The sequence below is a fragment of the Camelina sativa genome, chromosome 14 (genome assembly GCF_000633955.1).
Source record: "Camelina sativa cultivar DH55 chromosome 14, Cs, whole genome shotgun sequence".
Classification (NCBI taxonomy): Eukaryota; Viridiplantae; Streptophyta; class Magnoliopsida; order Brassicales; family Brassicaceae; genus Camelina; species Camelina sativa.
The window spans coordinates 18,472,082-18,489,821 of NC_025698.1; the positions used below are offsets into that span (position 1 = coordinate 18,472,082).

General features: G+C 35.4%; 4 protein-coding genes across 8 annotated transcripts; all 4 read left to right on the forward strand.

Moving 5' to 3' along the window:
- On the forward strand, window positions 668-1,922 carry LOC104743751 (glutathione S-transferase T3-like). Its single transcript, XM_010464801.1, has 3 exons — window positions 668-1,237; window positions 1,306-1,573; window positions 1,810-1,922. The coding sequence occupies exons 1-3, from the start codon at window positions 668-670 to the stop codon at window positions 1,920-1,922; spliced, it is 951 nt and encodes a 316-aa protein (XP_010463103.1).
- On the forward strand, window positions 4,383-6,553 carry LOC104741920 (uncharacterized protein ycf45). The gene is made up of 9 exons (XM_010462849.2): window positions 4,383-4,594; window positions 4,675-4,737; window positions 4,820-4,897; window positions 5,008-5,228; window positions 5,307-5,379; window positions 5,467-5,751; window positions 5,858-6,001; window positions 6,110-6,160; window positions 6,276-6,553. The coding sequence occupies exons 1-9, from the start codon at window positions 4,442-4,444 to the stop codon at window positions 6,345-6,347; spliced, it is 1,140 nt and encodes a 379-aa protein (XP_010461151.1). The 5' UTR covers window positions 4,383-4,441; the 3' UTR covers window positions 6,348-6,553.
- LOC104741921 (cystathionine gamma-synthase 1, chloroplastic-like) lies at window positions 7,294-11,057 on the forward strand. Of its 5 annotated transcripts, none has more exons than XM_010462851.2 (13): window positions 7,294-7,418; window positions 7,514-7,638; window positions 7,810-7,898; window positions 8,378-8,481; window positions 8,605-8,678; window positions 8,763-8,931; window positions 9,029-9,088; window positions 9,168-9,371; window positions 9,457-9,543; window positions 9,886-9,993; window positions 10,424-10,519; window positions 10,612-10,727; window positions 10,811-10,934. In XM_010462851.2, exons 2-13 carry the CDS (start codon window positions 7,580-7,582, stop codon window positions 10,932-10,934), a joined length of 1,290 nt encoding a protein of 429 aa, XP_010461153.1. In that variant the 5' UTR covers window positions 7,294-7,418; window positions 7,514-7,579. The 5 variants fall into 5 exon arrangements, with proteins under 5 accessions (XP_010461153.1, XP_010461152.1, XP_010461154.1 ...); XM_010462850.2 differs by having other exon boundaries at window positions 7,294-7,395; XM_010462852.2 differs by lacking the exon at window positions 7,514-7,638 and having other exon boundaries at window positions 7,294-7,487.
- On the forward strand, window positions 13,967-16,815 carry LOC104741922 (4-substituted benzoates-glutamate ligase GH3.12-like). Its single transcript, XM_010462854.2, has 4 exons — window positions 13,967-14,444; window positions 14,519-14,620; window positions 15,233-16,005; window positions 16,108-16,815. Exons 1-4 carry the CDS (start codon window positions 14,176-14,178, stop codon window positions 16,665-16,667), a joined length of 1,704 nt encoding a protein of 567 aa, XP_010461156.1. The 5' UTR covers window positions 13,967-14,175; the 3' UTR covers window positions 16,668-16,815.

Here is a 17,740-nt window from a genome sequence, read left to right on the forward strand (position 1 = left end):
CTCCCAGGTGGTGACACACCTACTTACACCACAAGCACCTCTACGACAAAGCAGCTTCGTGGCCAAAACTGAACCGAGAGTTCTTCGACCGATTTTTACAGCTAAACTCATGTAATGTGGCTTGTCCTTAACCACTTACTAACCTTGTTGTCTGTGTATCCAAATTCGTTCGATCATCGCTCGCTTGTCTCGGCCATAACAGCTCCTTCTCGGTAAAACTAGTTTTCTCGGTACAATTGATCTTTCTATCGAACAAATTGTTTAACCCTTGATAGCCAACTCAATAACCTTTAGTAAACACTCGATCATGTCCTTTGACCGAATGCATATAATCTTCCAATAGCCTTACTGCCCAATGCCACTGATAGTCGGTCCTTCCCTTCTCGATACTTGACGGTAGCCGAAAGAAATCTTTAACTTGTTCATGGTTTGATATAAAAATCAATTCAACCATTTTTCTTCGATCAATCCTTCGGATAAGGTTTGGTTCACTGATGGCTCCAACGGATTTTTATTTTCGAAAATTTTTCCGAGTCGGTCGCACGTCCACGTTCGCGGTCCTCCATCCGTATACTAGGTCAAAATAAGGGGTATTACACTAACCTTAACCATTATCGATCATCTACAAACCCTTTTCGTTAAACATCGGCTTTCACTAAAACAAGCAATGGATCCTAGAAACCCTTATCGTTTTTCACAGCAAAAATTTGTTGATCTTTTGAATTCTCAAAAAAACTCCAACGGTTATGATAATCCTATTCCTCCAAATTCCGCACAATCCTCTCAGCCTGTCCTGTTTTGCTTTACATTTTCTTCTCAGCCTGTACACTTTAGCCCTGAATTCTCTTCTCAGCCTCTTAACTTTAGCCCGACATCTGAATCTGAAGACTGTATCGAGGTTATAGTAGATGAGAATGAAGAAGACGCAGGCAGAAGAAGTAGGAAGCGGTGGAGTGCAGAGGAAGATGTCAATCTCATAAGCGCTTGGTTAAACATAAGCAAAGATCCAGTTGTAAGTAATGAGCAGCAGATAGATAGTTTCTGGAAGAGGGTAACAGACTATTACAAAGCAAATGATGGAGCATCCGGTTCAAACGCAAGAGGGCCTTCACAATGTAAGGCTAGGTGGAACAAGATAAACCACCAAGTCAACAAGTTTGTTGGGTGTTACGCAAAAGCGAGTGCAAGAAGGAAGAGTGGAGGATCGGAAGATAATGTGATGAGCATGGCATATGAGGTTTACAAGAACGACATGAAGAAGCCATTTATGCTAGGTCATTGCTGAGGGAACTAAAGCATGATCAGAAATGGATCCCAGAAGAATGTAGCCATAAACAGACTAAGTTTGCTTCTGAAGGAGCATACTCAGCTACTTCGAGCAATGATGGAGCTGAGATGAGGCCTCCGGCGGTTAAAGCTTCCAAGAAAAAAGGAAAGAAACCGGAATTTAGTAGTGATGTGGAGGATGGTTCTATCGGTAAGTTAGATAGGATCATAGCAATGAAGGATCAAGAACAAGCGACTAAAGAGAGGCACACCAAAATGAGATTGCTAGACAGTCTGCGTAACAAGGGTGAACTAACACCCGTTGAAGTACTACTTAAAAGACAAAATCGTTGATCAAATGTTGACAAACATTTAGGTTTCGATTCTATTCATTTGTTATGCTTAACTCTTATTGTCTTTGTCATGTTTTGAATATTCTGTCTCTTGTTTGTCATGTTTGGTGTTTAACTCTTGTTTAACTCTTGTTGTGTTCAAAAGTTTTTTTTTGTGTTTAGCTCTAGTTGTCTTCTTCTTTTGTTGCAGGTTTTGGGACGACATATGAAGCTGTCTCGTTGTCATGTGAAGGGAAACATGTTGGTTGTCAAGCGAATGGAAGTTGTCTTGTTATCAAAGATGTGTTGTGTTTTAACCCGTGAATGGGTGTTGTTTTTTAGTGTCATTTACGGGTCTCTCTTTTTTTCTGTATCGAGGTTAAGTGTGGTCGGCTTTTGCTTGTTGTAAGGACTATCACGGCTTGTCCAACCCGTGAATGGGTTTCGAGTTGTGATGTTTATGTATTGTAACCCGTGAATGGGTTTTGTTTGGTTGTGTGTCTTTTGTAAGGTCTATATATTGATCAATGTTGTGTACAACTTCATTTGCTTCTCATCCGATTCTTTTCATCTCTTTTATCTTATCATCATTTCTTCTTGTTAAATATTTAATACCAAAAAACCTTACAACAAATACAAATCTCCCTAATCCTTAGAAGACAAACCCATTTCCATTACATAAACAAATTTCCATAAACCTTACAACAAAAAACCATTTCCAATACAAAATAAACCAAACTCCATAGGCCTCAAAACAAACCCAAACGGTCAAATAATGTCTAATTGGAGTTCTGATCAAGTTGATGAAATGGTAGAGGAGGAAGTTGATAGTATAATGGAGGAGATTCAATACAACTACACTAAAGAGGAAGTACCACCAACTTCAATATTCCGAAGAGTGCACATTAATAGAGACCGCGAAGAAGGTCACACTCGGTTATGGAATGATTATTTTAGTGAGAATCCGACTTACACTCAAGCGATGTTCCTCCGTCGCTTTAGAATGAACAAACCATTGTTCAAACGCATTGTTAGTACTATTGAGAATGGAGTCCCATACTTCAGATAAAGACGACATCTATCCGTATGATGGCTTACAAATATTTGGCAGATACGGTGGATGAATATTTACGACTGGCTGAAACAACCGCCCACAAATGCCTTGAACAATTTGTAGACAGAGTTATAAATCTTTTTGGATACGAGTATCTCAGAAGACCTACAACGGAAGACCTCCAACGATTACTGAATATTGGAGAACATCGCGATTTCCCCCGAATGGTAGGGAGCATAGATTGTATGCATTGGGAGTGGAAGAATTATCCCACTGCATGGAAAGGACGATATTCATGTGGATATGGAAAACCGACAATCGTCCTAGAGGCTGTGGCATCGCAAGATTTATGGATTTGGCACACATTTTTTGACCACCAGGTACGTTAAATGATATCAATGTTTTGGACCGCTCATCGGTGTTTGATGATATCCTAGAGGGCCAAGCTTCGAGAGTTAAATACGTTGTCAATGGACATCAATATAAAATGACGTACTACCTCACTGACAATATCTATCCCAAATGGGCAACTTTCATCCAATCCATTACACTTCCACATGGCCAAAAAGCAAAAATCTTTGATCAGTGTCAAGAAGCATGCTGGAAAGATGTAGAGCGTACATTTGGAGTCTTGCAAGCTCGATTTACCATCGTGAAGAATCCCACATTTTTTTGGGATAAAGGAAAAATAAGGAAAATAATGAGAACATGTATCATATTGCATAACATGATAGTGGAAGACGATCGACATGACTACAATTTCTACGATCCATCAGAGTTCTATCACGGAGAAGGAAGCGGAACTTCTCATGTCGATTTATCGTTTTCTATAGATAGGCCAACAAATCTAACTAATATGACGGGGCGTTCGAAATGACGTTCATGATATACAAATGCATGATCATTTGAAAAAAGATTTGATTGAGCATATCTGACAAAAATTTGGTGCAACCCAACAATAAATCTTATTCTGAATTTTGTAAAATATGTTTAGTATTCCGAATTTTGTAAAAAATTATTGTTTTCTATTTTATGTAATATAAATAATTGTTTTCTCATTTTAGATTATTAAAATTTTATAATTCATAAACAAAAATTAAAAAATTATTATTTAAATAATTGAGCAACCTTCTTTAGAGTTTTCTAGTGGAGGGATGATTTTGTTTAAGTTCTAAAGTAGGTCTGGGCATAATATCCGAATCCGAACCGAAAATTTAGAAATATCCGAACGAATTCTAAATTTAAGGATCCGAAAATCCGAATCCGAATTGAAATCCGAATGGATATCCGAATGGATATCCGAACATGCCCAAAATATAAATACATAGTAATAATATCTGAGTAATACTTACAAGTTGTAATAACTTTGGTATCTAAAAGTTTAAATTTTTGGATATTCTAAATATTTTCAGGTATTACAACTATTTTTGAGTATATTTAGGTAAAAAATAAACGTATTTTTTAGATATTTTGGTTCATTTCAAGTAGTTTGAATAGATTTGGACACAAAAAATTTGAATTTTTGAGTACTTTGGATAACCGAATCCAAACCCGAAATTTAAAAATATCTAAACGAATTTTAGAATAATAAATCCAAAAAATTCAAAATCCAAAAAATCTGATCCGATCCGAACTATAATCAGAACGCCGAAGGCTAAAAGGATATTAAAAACCTAGACAATAATATGAGAGTATTAAAGGCCCAAAGACCTAAAGGCCCATACGTTTAATAGTTTGGTGGTGGTTTTGAGGAATCTTCCTTATCCGCTCGGTGGAGCAGTGAAAAAAGATGGCCGGAGTGTGCGTCTCTTGGGGAGGCGGAGCATGTCGCTTTTTCCCTCCAATTCGCCGGCGTTTTCCTGTTTCCTCCACCGTCTCATCCCTCGCTCTTCCAGATTCCTCCGCTATGATCGTCGACGACAATCTCGGCGCATTTCTCAAGGTCTAATTTACTATAAAAACCAGTCTCTGTTTCGTCTTTGTTCTTACAGTTTGATCTGAACAACACTTGCGTCTTTGTAGATCCTTCCACGAGATCTCCGTCATCTTCTCCTCAACGATTCTCGAAGAAATCAGCTTGTTGAGGTTATTGTTTCAACTCTTCGTGAAGAACAATTTTGAAAAGCTTAACAAAAATGGAATGAGAGTTTTTGAAAATCTTGGTTAGGTGATTATGGATTTGGGAAGACCACCTGAAGCACGTTATCTCGGTGAACCTGGAGGCCAGTATCTTAGGAACATCGAGGTAAAGCTAATTAGGGATGAATGATGTTGTTGTGTTTTTAGTGGGAATAGGAGTTATGTTGGTGTCTTCTGAATTTTGGATACTTTGTATGTATGGAAACACTAGCTTAGGTATCCATGGAAGAGCTAGAGGATGCTCAAGAGCTGGTAGGTGAATTTGGTGCTGACAATAGAGCTGGAATAGAGGGTACATTGCACAGGATATCAGCTATTCGTAATAGGAAAGGGTTCATTGTTGGTTTAACTTGTCGGGTTGGGAGAGCTGTGAGTGGTCACATTGATATGCTCTATGATCTCCTTCACTATGGCAAAAGTATCTTGTTTGTTGGACGGTACTTGTTTTACACACTACTCTCTTATGCTTCATTTTGTTTCCCTGGTGATGATTTGATTATCGAATTAAACTACAGGCCTGGTGTTGGTAAGACCACTGTATTGCGAGAGATTGCTCGTGTCTTGTCTGATGAATTCCAGAAGCGAGTGGTGGGTATTGCTTATCCTTGAGGTTTTCTTAGCATGAAGGTTCTGCGTTTTTAAGTTGTTAAGTATGCGTAATTTGCGTTTTTTTAGGTGATAATTGATACCAGCAATGAAATAGGAGGAGATGGAGATATTCCACACTCAGCTATTGGAGGTTCTCGTAGGATGCAAGTACCGAAGCCATCTTTGCAGCATAAAGTTATGATTGAGGCAGTAGAGAATCATATGCCTCAAGTGATCATTGTTGATGAGATCGGCACAGAAGCTGAAGCACTTGCCTGTCGTTCCATTGCTGAAAGGGGAGTGATGCTAATTGGCACTGCTCACGGAGAGCAGCTCCAGAACATAATAAAGAATCCTACACTTTCAGATTTGGTAATTTTTTTTTTTTCACTGCTTGTCTGAATGTTGTGTTATCGCTTGCTTCTAGTTTTCACAAAGATTTTTTCATGTTGTTTTCCTGCTCTTTTGTTGGTTCTAGATTGGAGGCATTGAGACTGTCACTCTTGGAGATGAAGAAGCGAGGGCGAGAAGGAGTCAGAAGAGTATTCTCGAGAGGAAAGCTCCACCGACTTTTTATTTCTTGATAGAGATGAGAGAACGGGATTATTGGATTGCACATCAAGTAAGCCTCTGTTTCACAACTCAGTCTGTTGTTGCCTTTGCCCTGCACTCATTCAATATCAAAGATCATATCTATTAACAAAACTTGTCATCTTTCACTCTCGTCCAGACTGAAAAGAGCGTTGATATGTTGCTTCGTGGAAGGAATCCCATGGTTGAGGTACAGTATATAGTAGTACTCAAAAATATATATCAGTTGAGAATTATACGACAACAATGATTTGATCACTGAGCTCAACAGATACTGATTCGACTTCTATAACTTATGGTTTTAGGTGAGGAGAAGGGATGATGAGTACAAGGTGGTAATAGAAAGGTGGAAGGCATATGACGGGCAAGGCATCTGAGATTTATTCATCGTTGTTAGACTTGGGCATCTTTCTTATGTACACAAATGTTTGCAAAAGATTATAAGAACACAAATGCATCCATCTCATTACATCCATCAGGATCGCATTCAATTACTCATTTGTATCGATACGTACTCAAGTGTACAAGCCGACGTCTAGTGGCACTGAGCCCATCACATGTCCACATTTCATCTGTTACACAAGCAAGATTCAATCTCCATCTCATTCAACCTTAAGCACACATGATATAATGATATATAACAATTTAATAGACTTAATCATCAATCGACAAGGTCAAGTCAATTCACATAACATATATGTATCTAGTCAAGTTCTGGTCAATACAGCAGGTCTGATCAGCATTAAACGACCCAAACATGTCTCATACGTGCACACACATTAGAGCGAGAATCTACCCGAAAATCTGAGACGATATAAGGACAAAGAAATGTAGAAATTCCCAAGTAATAATATTCCAGAGTTTGAGTTTAATGATTCAAGTAACGTTGGGGTTAAGACTAGACTTTCTCTTATTTTCCAGAGGTTTCGATTCACATTATGGATTTTATAAGTGCATTCATCTCATTTATTCATGACATTTATTGGTGAGTAGGCTTAATTGAATTTAAAAGTTTTGTGATAATGATTGCATCTGGTTTAGTAAATTTCTAAGGTTATTGAACTGTAAATCGAATAAGGCATATAATTAATCAATATTAAGAGTTAAGCTAGTCATGTGATCAAACCCTATAGGTTGCATGGCCATAAGGGAGAGTCATTAAAGCTGTATGGACGCTCTGTCAAAGTTAGTGATGTATCAAGTGAGAGAGATCAGTTGTGTTGTATTCTGGGTGGACATGTGTCTCATGAACAAAACTCAAGTCTCAGTCTCAGTGTTTTCTTGTGAATGATGAACTGAATTTCTCCCCGTGCCATTGCCAAATCTAAAGATGTCAAGATTCCGTGCTTGCCCTTCCATGTATCACGTAAAAACAATTAAGATTGAACCATAAAAGCTAAAGATATCTCTCAATTCTTAACCAAAGTGAGTATTTTTTCTTGGTCTTGGTTAGTTTCTTCATCCTCCTAAGAATCCATAGAGGCCAATATAACATTCTGAGCTTTTCTAGATCAAACGTAAGTCTTCTTAAATAATGTTTCAGGTCGTGCTTTGGTTGGATATTAAAAACGTTTTTCAAAGCATTCTCTTAACACATTCCGTACCTTGCATGCTTACATTTATATTCTTCGGTTTGGAAAGTGAATTTCAATTTGATCAAAAAGAGAGGTAAATGAGTTGTTTTTTTTAATTCTCTTTCCTTTTCGTGATCTTTAGGCTTTTGCTTTTTTATGTGTTGTATGATGTCTAGGATGTTATTCCAGGCTTCAAATTTAGTCTAATTTTGTTATGTTTAACCCAAAATATTCAATAAAATCTTAACTGGTTTGTATTTGAAAGAAAGAGGGAACTAGCTCATCCGATGGGGGAGATGAACAATTTGAAGCCCTCATTCTTGAGCTCCGATGGGAGTTTGGCTGTTCATGCTGGTACGTTACCTACGGTCATTGTCAACCCTTACTGATTTCTTGCTAGNTTTTTTTTTTTTTTTTTTTTTTTTTTTTTTTTTTTTTTTTTTTCTTGTCACCTCTTAATTACTAGAAATTTGTTATATGTTTGGACAAAATATATTATATCTTTTTATATATTAAAATGTACAATTTTCTTTTAAGGGAGCCGCGAGAATGCATGCATGCACCCACTGCCACTGTGCCACAAATAATCATGTAGTATATGCTTTAGGTTTTTAGCACCTGTCCTTAGAGCGCATGTACAATATAATATTTCTATCGATCGACTGAAAATGGATGTAAGAAAAATGTATCTAAACAACGTTCACCGGCTAGCAAGCGCCTAAAGCGTTTTAAGACATATTGTATCCAACCTTATTCATTCATTGTGAAAAGAATGGGATTTTCGTAAGCGGAGAATCGAAAATAATGGATTTTGTTGTGGGTTTTATAATCAGGTGAAAGATTATGTCGTGAAATAAACACAACTTCGATCACGACCCCTGTAGTAAACACAACGACCTACTTCTTCAAGAACACTTCCGACCTAGTCGACTTCAAGGTCCGTATATGCTTCTATCTAGGGTTGAATATATATCGGGGGAAAAAAACTTTAAATAGTGTGTTGCTTTGACTAAGTTAATCGACTATTTTTACAACAATAAATTTATTTTCAATTTTGCAGGAGCAACGGATTGTATGTCATGAGTATACTCGTTATGGAAGCCCAACAACTATGGTACTTGAAGAAAAGATTAGGTCTCGCACTCTCTTGATGTCTTTGATTAGTGTCTCACAATTGATTTTTGTTCTTAGTTGTCCATTTTATGCTCTCTTGATTAGTGCACTTGAAGGTGCTGAATCAACTTTGGTCGTGGCATCTGGAATGTGTGCAATTAGTGTTATGCTTTTGGCATTGGTTCCTACGAATGGTCATATTGTGACAACTAAAGATTGTTACAAGGAGACAAGGATGATCATGGAGAATTTTCTTCCCAAATTGGGAATCACCGTAAGAAATAAAAACCCTGTTTCCTCACTTCAATTTTGTTTTGTTTCGACTCATTGATCACCTTTTTGTTATGTGTGTGTTTATATATGTCATCCAGGTGACTATGATTGACTCTGATGATACCGCAAGGCTCGAAGCTGTAGTGAATGACCATAATGTATTATAACTTACAATGAGTTCTCCTAGCATACTTTAAAAGTTGAAAAGCATTATATGAATTGTGGTTTGTTCTACAGGTTTCTATGTTCTTTACTGAGTCCCCAACAAACCCATTTCTTCGATGTGTGGACATTAAGTTAGTGTCAGAAATCTGTCACAAAAGAGGAACTCTTGTTTGTATAGACGGTACCATTGCAACACCTTTGAATCAAAAGGCACTTGCCCTTGGTGCTGATCTTATTCTCCAGTCTGGTACTAAGTACATTGGAGGACACAATGATGTGTGTAACTTAGCACGCAGAACCTTATTAGTGCTTAGAGAACTGGTTACCAAAAATTGATTATTTGTTCCGTGTGTCTTCCCAGGTTCTTGCTGGATGCATATCTGGCTCAACGAAGTTGATTTCTAAGATTCGCATTTTGCATCAACTTTTGGGAGGCACGCTTAATCCTGTAAAAATGCTTGATTCCCCTTTAATGCTACCACTTCATACATCGGTTGAAATTTCAATTTGTGTCAGTTTGGCGGACCAAAGATAAAAATTTAGGGAGGTCAAATACAGAGAAAAAATATTAATTTGTCATATTCGTGGTTCGAACTCAGGTTTGGGGAGGTCAACAGTGCAGAACTTACCATCTGTGCTATTGAAATTTTATGTAATTACATGTAAAAACAAATTATTTAGTTAGTTTACCCAGGTCAGGTGACCCACCTTCCTCCTTAGTAGGTCCGCCGTATCATCCCTATTCATCAATATTCTAACCTTTGGATAACTGTGTCTTTGCGAGAAACAGAATGCCGCATATTTACTCATCCGAAGCATGAAGACGATGCATCTTCGTGTAAAACAACATAATTCAAATGCTTTGAGGATGGCCCAAGTGTTAGAAGCACATCCCAAGGTACTATTTTTCTTTTGGTTGCACCCATTATTAATATAGGGTATGTGAAAATGATAAAAGAAACTAATATATATACTATGATTAAGCACTCATATACACTTCTTAATTCTTGTGCAAGAAAGAAAAGAAATTTGGAATGAGGTTTCTTGCCTAGCAAGTTGAGAAATGATCAAACAAATTAAAAGAGGAAACTTGTACTATAAGATGTTACTGAATCGATTTTGAGGTGTCTTTGCAGACGATCAAGACTCCACTATTTACACATAAACACACACAATTATATGAACCATACTGTGGAACTTAACACACATATAAAATTGAACCATAAAACATCATAACCTTTGCTCCATACTTTGTCTTCCATTTTCTTAGCCTTGTCAAGTGGACCATCATATCTCATCAAAAAATGGATTCACTGTAATCGTGTTAGGTAAGTCGCGTTTACTACCCGGGCCTTCCGAGTCATCCCGAACATCTCATAGCCAAGCGACAAATGACTGGTTTTGGTGGTTTGGTCACTTTCGAGGTCAAAATTAATCCTATTCATTTACCTTTAATGAAATCTTCTCAATCTTAAAATGTGTTTTTCTTTTTCTTTTCCTTTATATCTGCAAATAGGTTGCTGGAGATTTGAAGAAGACAATCAAGTTCATTGATTCTCTGAAGATCCCTTACATTGCAACATCTTTTGGTGGATGCGAGAGCTTCGTGGACCAACCTGCCACAAGGAACTGGTATATAACTTCCCACTAAAACATTGGTAGTTTAATTTTTTATTTCTTGTTACACACACAAATGTTTCGGGGGTTTGATTTAGGGATGTACCGCGAGAAGAAAGGCTCAACTATGAACTCAACGACAACTTAGTTCGTTTCAGTTTTGGTATTGAAGACTTTGATGACATCAAGGCTGACGTTCTTCAAGCTCTTGATACCATCTAAATAAATGTTGATGTTTTGTAAACGAAGCTGTTTCCCAAACATTTCACAAACACGTGTACCATTTGTTTTATTTCTATTTCAACAAACTTTAATAATTTCAAATGAAAACGTTTTTTAGTTAAACTTTTTTTTTTTTTTTTTTTTTTTTTTGTCTGTTCCTATATATTGATCAATTTATGCATCGCTTCATCTTTAAAAAATGTTTATATTGTATCTCGATTCCACCAGATCTCAGTTCTAAATACCTGAGTTGGTCTCAGCCTCCATGTATCAAAGCTTAGGTTCTCTGTTCTATATGAATCTGAAAGAAAAAATAGTCAGAAAGGATTGAGGGATAATTTACTAAGACAATCCCCTATTTAACAACTTCTTGTTGGTAAACTACATAATAGTTATATGTTATATAGTTATAGTTATTATTTGATTCATTAGTTGGTTACAAAATATGTTATATGGGTTGGCTTCCTTATTAAGATACACTTAAAAGAATATCCCAAAAAATAATACAACTTAAAAGAAATAAAATCTTTAACAACCATATACTGTTAGCCCATATATATGGTTAGACAATTAAAGAAAACAAATATAATAAAATCTCGGAAATTAATCACGCTTAAGCGTGATTTCCGATTAAGCAAACAAAATAATATCTTATATAACACCCTTCCAACCTTTTATTATAAATCATTGACATCTCCATTCACCGAAATACACCATTTTCATACAAAAAAAAAATTGTTCAATATATAAAATATTCAATCATTCATAATATTATTATTTTAAAAAATATATATTCAACTAAAAGTTTGATTGAATAATGAATCAAAATTTGAATATTTAAATTCAATTTCATGTATTTCTTTTGTTGAATTGTATAATTTTATATACTATAATAAACTTTTAAAATAATTTAATTTGAAATATTTTAAAATAGTTTAATTTGATATTTTTAAGAATATTATAAATACATGATAGATCAAAAAGTTAAAAATTATAAACACTCTAATTTGATTTGTTATAGCACGGGTCAATAATATGTCACTATAATATTTTGAAAGAATTCTAAAAAATATGATTTTTTTCTAGAGCACAGATTGAAATTTCAAGAAATATGATTTCTCGGATTCAATTAAAGTTTGGAATAATGTTGTTTGCTAGGATTTCTCGGTTAAGATGATTTTAACAAACATACATTACATATTTAGTCCTAAAATTAATATACGATATATTATGGGTTAAGTAATAAAATTAACAATCTAAATACAATATATAATTTTAAAAACTAAACAAATTAAATAAAATTAACTAATGATTTTTTTTTATCACACAGTTTAACTCCCACTCTACCGCGAGTAAAATTTTAGATCTAATAAAATATATCTTACAAAATAGATGTTATTTTTATAAGTCATATTCAGCATATGATTTTATGGTATAGTGTTCCATCCAAAAAATACTTTTAAAACAAATAAAATAATCACATATATGATATTTTGAATAAAAATTACAAAATAAATAATAGAATTTCAATCCGTAGCACTGTCGTATTCTAGTTTTCTTCTGATTTAGACAACAACAAGTGTGTAAAACTGTAATTTTGGACTTGCGCATATTATCTTCTATATCACCACTGGTTGATTAATACTCTCTCCGTATTTTTATAGTTTGATGTATAAGGTTTCTATATACACTGATTAAGAAATCAACATTTTTTATAAACCTTTTCTGAATAATAAAAACATTATTTATAAAAATACGTGAGGAAGTATATATATTTTTTGCAAATACGTGGAATATCTATGCATGGTTTTATACGTACCAACTACAATTTTACTGTCGGGGATACTTTTTTTCTAATCATAGACTTCATAGTGGAATCAATTTGACATGCCTAATACTTTATCATTAATAGTGTTATCAAAATAATAAAATAATGATTTTTTTTTGTTTTATATTAGTAATATATTTTCGTTTTTTTTTTAATTTGAATCAGAACTTATATATGAATAATAAGATAAGATTTTTATCAACTAATTTATGTATTATGATTCAAAAAAAAAAAATGAAACAAAGATAAAAAGAGAGTCAATAACGTTACTTGCCGACATCAATAATAATGTTAATATATACTCAGCTAAATTTCAATTGAGAGAAAGAGTGACAACCCGTCCGTGGACTCCACTAGCCTCACTGCTAGTTGTTCTATAGGCTGACCCTGCATGGTATCGATCCTAACCCATTATTGTGGATATCCAAATCCACCAGTAGGTTATTGGTGCATCAGACGTTCCTCGAACCCTGGTATCTCACCTTTTAACAACTTTCTCACAGGACAAGTTATCACCAGTTGACCTACAGCTCAATTGATGACAGTTTGTCCTGTGGGAAGATTGTTAAAGGGTGAAGAACCAGGGTTTGAGGAACGCCTGATGCACCAATAACCTACTGCTGGATTTGGATATCCACAGTAATGAGTTATAATCGATGCCCTGCAGAACTAGTCTATAGAGGCAACTAGTAATGAGGCTAGTGGGATCCGCGGGACGGATTGTCATATAAAAAACATATTAAGTTGTTGAATTCTATATCAAATTAGGCGTAAAAAACAAGCAAGTTAAGCTAGTCATGTATGTGTTCAATTCTATAGGTTGCATTGCCATCAGGGAGAGTCAAAGCTAACTAATCTGGACATTTTGTCCAAGTGAGTGATGTGTCAAGTGAGAGAGATATGTGTTGTCTCACGGATTTAGTTAAAGACATATTAAGTTGTTGAATTCTATATCAAATTAGGCGTAAAAAACAAGCAAGTTAAGCTAGTCATGCATGTGTTCAATTCTATAGGTTGCATTGCCATCAGGGAGAGTCAAAGCTAACTAATCTGGACATTTTGTCCAAGTGAGTGATGTGTCAAGTGAGAGAGATGTGTTGTCTCACGGACGGACATGCGTCCATTATGTCAGCAAAACCATCCATTTTTCGGACATGCACCATTCTTTATGTCGTCCCACCGCCTCCTCTCCTTTATAGCAATATAATCCATTATTTCACTTCAACGCTTATTTATCTCTCTCAGTTCTCAACCAAAATTTAGTGTCTTTGGTTTTGTTAGCTTTCGTCTACCTCTTTTAGAGTCCAGAGAGTCGAAAGAAAAAGGTGTCACTTATATGATTAACCTACTAAACAAATCATATAAATAAATAAACCTTTTAATTTTCAGGCGAGCAGAGAGATTATACCAAATATGAGTCCAAGTTTTGATTGCATGGATCTAGAGGCATTAACATCGAACGCGAAGCAAATACAAGACGATGTATTGAAGCAGATACTCACACTTAACGCCAACACTGAATATCTCCAACGTTACCTCCATGGAAGTTCTGATAAAGAGCATTTTAAAAAGAACGTGCCAGTAATTACCTATGAAGATGTTAGCCCTTATATCGAACGTGTTGCCAACGGAGAACCTTCAAATGTCATTACAGGCAACTCCATCACTGGATTTTTCCTAAGGTAAATGTCTATTTTTGATTACGTGGCGATGAAGCTATTATACATTTTTCCTCTAATGGTTGTGGATCATGTAGTTCCGGAACATCAGGAGGAAAACATAAGATATTTCCTATGAACAATATCTTCTTTGAGAACCTATTGCTATACAAAGCTCTTTCGTCCCCCTTTGTATCCAAGTAAGTAATTTTCAATATTTTTTCTTTTATCCTTTTGGACGTCGCGAACAATCCTTAATTAAACAAACCATAAATTATAGTAATTGGCTAAACTGTACGTCGAAATCATAAATATTTCGAGACTTTGGGAATGAGAGTTTTATTGCTACCAAAGACGTTTACACGACTAGCTAAAACCGACTTTATAGTTGGTGTGATTATATCTCTCTGGCTTAGAGACTTACAAAATAATACTGTATACTCCAGAGAGATAGAAACAAACTATCAATTATATATAAATTTTAAGGTTTAAGAAAAAGTGTCATTTGTGACTTTCCAACAAAAATTTTACAAACAAACTATCAATTATATATAACCCTACACTTTTACATTTTTCTTATATGTGAAGAATTGTAGAATAACACTCTCTAGAGGTATACATATTCATATTTATGGCTTAGACACTCACAAAAGGTTTTGACCTAAAAAAAAAAAAAAGACATTCACAAAAAGAAAATGTTCACCCGCCAAACACTGCCACTAGATGATGTCCATCTCATTATTCCCATATAATATTTTACATATGTAACAACTCCATCACCATTTATTGTCATCCTTGATTATGATTTGTAGGTATATGGATGGGGCCAAGCGAGAAAAGGAGATGATGTTTGGTTTCACTAGACCATTATCCAAAACTCCTTCTGGTCTGCCAGTTTCTGGGGGTGTTTCGAGTTTTTTACAGAGCGATTATTTCAAGAACCAACCATCAGAGCTGTATTCAAGCCCCATTGATGTCACATTATGCCCAGACAACATACATAGTATGTATTGTCATCTTCTCTGTGGACTCGTCCAGAGAAACGAAATAACAAGTATGAGTGCTTACTTTGTTTCTATCTTGGTACGTGCCATCAATTTTCTTGAAACTCACTGGAGAGAGCTGTGTAGTAATACACGATATGGTCATGTTAGCGAGTGGATTACAGACCAAAAATGCAGGGACTCTGTGACTATCATCCTTGGAGGGCCTAATCCTGAATTAGCAAATTTTATTGAGTACGAATGCAACAAAAAATCATGGCAAGGAATAATCCGACGGCTTTGGCCCAAAGTCAAATTTATCGATTGCGTTGTTACAGGATCGATGACTCAGTACATCCCTACATTGGATTTTTACTCCAACAAACTTCCCATATATTCTGTGCTCTATGCGTCATCGGAAAGTATATTTGGGATCAACGTTGACCCGTCATCCAAACTAGAAGATGTCTCATACACATGTCTACCCAATATGTCTTATTTTGAGTTCAAACAGATTGACGAGGAAAACAAGGATGACATTGTTGATCTGGTGAACGTTAAGCTTGGTTGCTACTATGAGCTACTAGTCACAAATTATTTTGGTAAGTTATTTAAATGTGTTTTTACTCTTAATAAAAGAAAAAAATATAATAAATCTAGACTCAAGTCATGAGAGTTAATTTTGTTACTTTTTATTTTGCTAGGTTTACACAGGTATAACATTGGAGATATTTTACAGGTGACTGGGTTCTATAATAGCACACCTCAATTTCGATTCATACGTAGAAAAGAAACGGTTCTTAGCATTCAGACTGAGATAACAATTGAGGAGCATATTTTAAAGGCGTTGTATCATGCGACACTGGTTCTTGAATCTTCGAATTTGATGTTGATGGGTAACACATGCTATGAAGATATTTCTACGAATCCAGGTCACTATGTTTTTTACTGGGAACTCAACAACAAAAACATCGATGGTGTTGAACTTGATAACAAAGTATTGGTGAAATGTTGTTGTGTGATGGAGGAATCATTAAGTCCTCTTTATAAAACATTTAGGAGTAAAGATGGATCAATCGGAGCTCTAGAGATAAGAGTGGTGCAACAAGGAACGTTCGATTCCCTCATGGACTTTTTCGTTTCAAAAGGTTCTTCGATATCACAATACAAGACACCTTTATGCATAAAATCTTCGGAGGCTTTAACAGTTCTTGAAGACAAGGTTCTTGGTCGTTTCTTTAGCGATAAATGTCCTCCTCTTTGATCATATCATATATGATCTGTTTGGAAGATGATGATGCTATCTTGTGTGCGCGTCTTAAAAGTGTGGTTGATGTATTTATTACTGTATAAACAAAAGTGTGGTTGATGATGCATTTGTCTTAAGTAAAGATGTGGTTTTGTGTGTACTATGTATGTGTGTATGTGTGTATACTATCTTCAACTATATAAATTCATTTTATGATTAAAGAGGTTTACTTCTAATCATCATCATCTTGTCTTTCACATCAATACTAGGAGTTCCACTTTTCAGAACTCGCCTTCAGTGTAGATCCATTGATTTTCAGTGGAATTTTTTTTTTTAACAACTCAATTGTAAACCTAAATAATCAAGTTTCCGATTATTTAGGTTTACAATTGGGCATTCGGGTAACCCGTTTGGGTTCGGGTATTACCCATTCGGGTTCGGGTAAACGGGTTTAGAAAAATAGAATCTATTGGGTATTTTTAGATATATAGGTTCGGTTCGGTTTAGGTACTATCGGGTTCGGATCGGTTTGGGTTATAAATTTTAGAACCCAATTAGTACCCGAACTACTGGGTACCCGAAAAAATATAATTAAATTTAAATAAATTTAGTTAAATTTTGACTTACATAACAAAATATTTTAGATATTTTGATTATTTTTGATATTTAGGTATAAAATTAAATGAAATATTCAAAATTATAATCATAATTTGGGGTAATTACATTATATTAATGATAAATATTATAAATATGTTTATATGTTCGGGTTTAATGGGTACCCAAACGGGTACCGGGTATTACCCGACCCTAACCCGAACCCACGGGTATTAGAAAATAGAACCCAATAGGGTTTTATAGGCAAACTTGTACCCAACCCGAACCCGGTTTTTCGGATCGGGTTCCGGGTTGGGTATTCCGGTACGGTTTTTATGTTCAGGCCTANGGTAAACGGGTTTAGAAAAATAGAATCTATTGGGTATTTTTAGATATATAGGTTCGGTTCGGTTTAGGTACTATCGGGTTCGGATCGGTTTGGGTTATAAATTTTAGAACCCAATTAGTACCCGAACTACTGGGTACCCGAAAAA

Excerpts from the sequence above, each read along its gene's own strand:
- LOC104743751 (XM_010464801.1), top strand. The coding sequence starts at position 668 with ATGGATCCTAGAAACCCTTATCGTTTTTCACAGCAAAAATTTGTTGAT. Across the intron at positions 1,238-1,305 it reads TGATGAGCATGGCATATGAG|AAATGGATCCCAGAAGAATG; the intron begins GTTTACAAGAAC and ends AAGCATGATCAG. Across the intron at positions 1,574-1,809 it reads AGACAGTCTGCGTAACAAGG|GTTTTGGGACGACATATGAA; the intron begins GTGAACTAACAC and ends CTTTTGTTGCAG.
- LOC104741920 (XM_010462849.2), top strand. The coding sequence starts at position 4,442 with ATGGCCGGAGTGTGCGTCTCTTGGGGAGGCGGAGCATGTCGCTTTTTC. Across the intron at positions 4,738-4,819 it reads GAAGAAATCAGCTTGTTGAG|GTGATTATGGATTTGGGAAG; the intron begins GTTATTGTTTCA and ends AATCTTGGTTAG. Across the intron at positions 6,002-6,109 it reads ATTATTGGATTGCACATCAA|ACTGAAAAGAGCGTTGATAT; the intron begins GTAAGCCTCTGT and ends ACTCTCGTCCAG.
- LOC104741921 (XM_019235717.1), top strand. The coding sequence starts at position 7,505 with ATGTTTCAGGTCGTGCTTTGGTTGGATATTAAAAACGTTTTTCAAAGC. Across the intron at positions 7,899-8,377 it reads GAGTTTGGCTGTTCATGCTG|GTGAAAGATTATGTCGTGAA; the intron begins GTACGTTACCTA and ends TTTTATAATCAG. Across the intron at positions 8,679-8,762 it reads GTACTTGAAGAAAAGATTAG|TGCACTTGAAGGTGCTGAAT; the intron begins GTCTCGCACTCT and ends TCTCTTGATTAG.
- LOC104741922 (XM_010462854.2), top strand. The coding sequence starts at position 14,176 with ATGAGTCCAAGTTTTGATTGCATGGATCTAGAGGCATTAACATCGAAC. Across the intron at positions 14,621-15,232 it reads TCGTCCCCCTTTGTATCCAA|GTATATGGATGGGGCCAAGC; the intron begins GTAAGTAATTTT and ends TATGATTTGTAG. Across the intron at positions 16,006-16,107 it reads ACTAGTCACAAATTATTTTG|GTTTACACAGGTATAACATT; the intron begins GTAAGTTATTTA and ends TTATTTTGCTAG.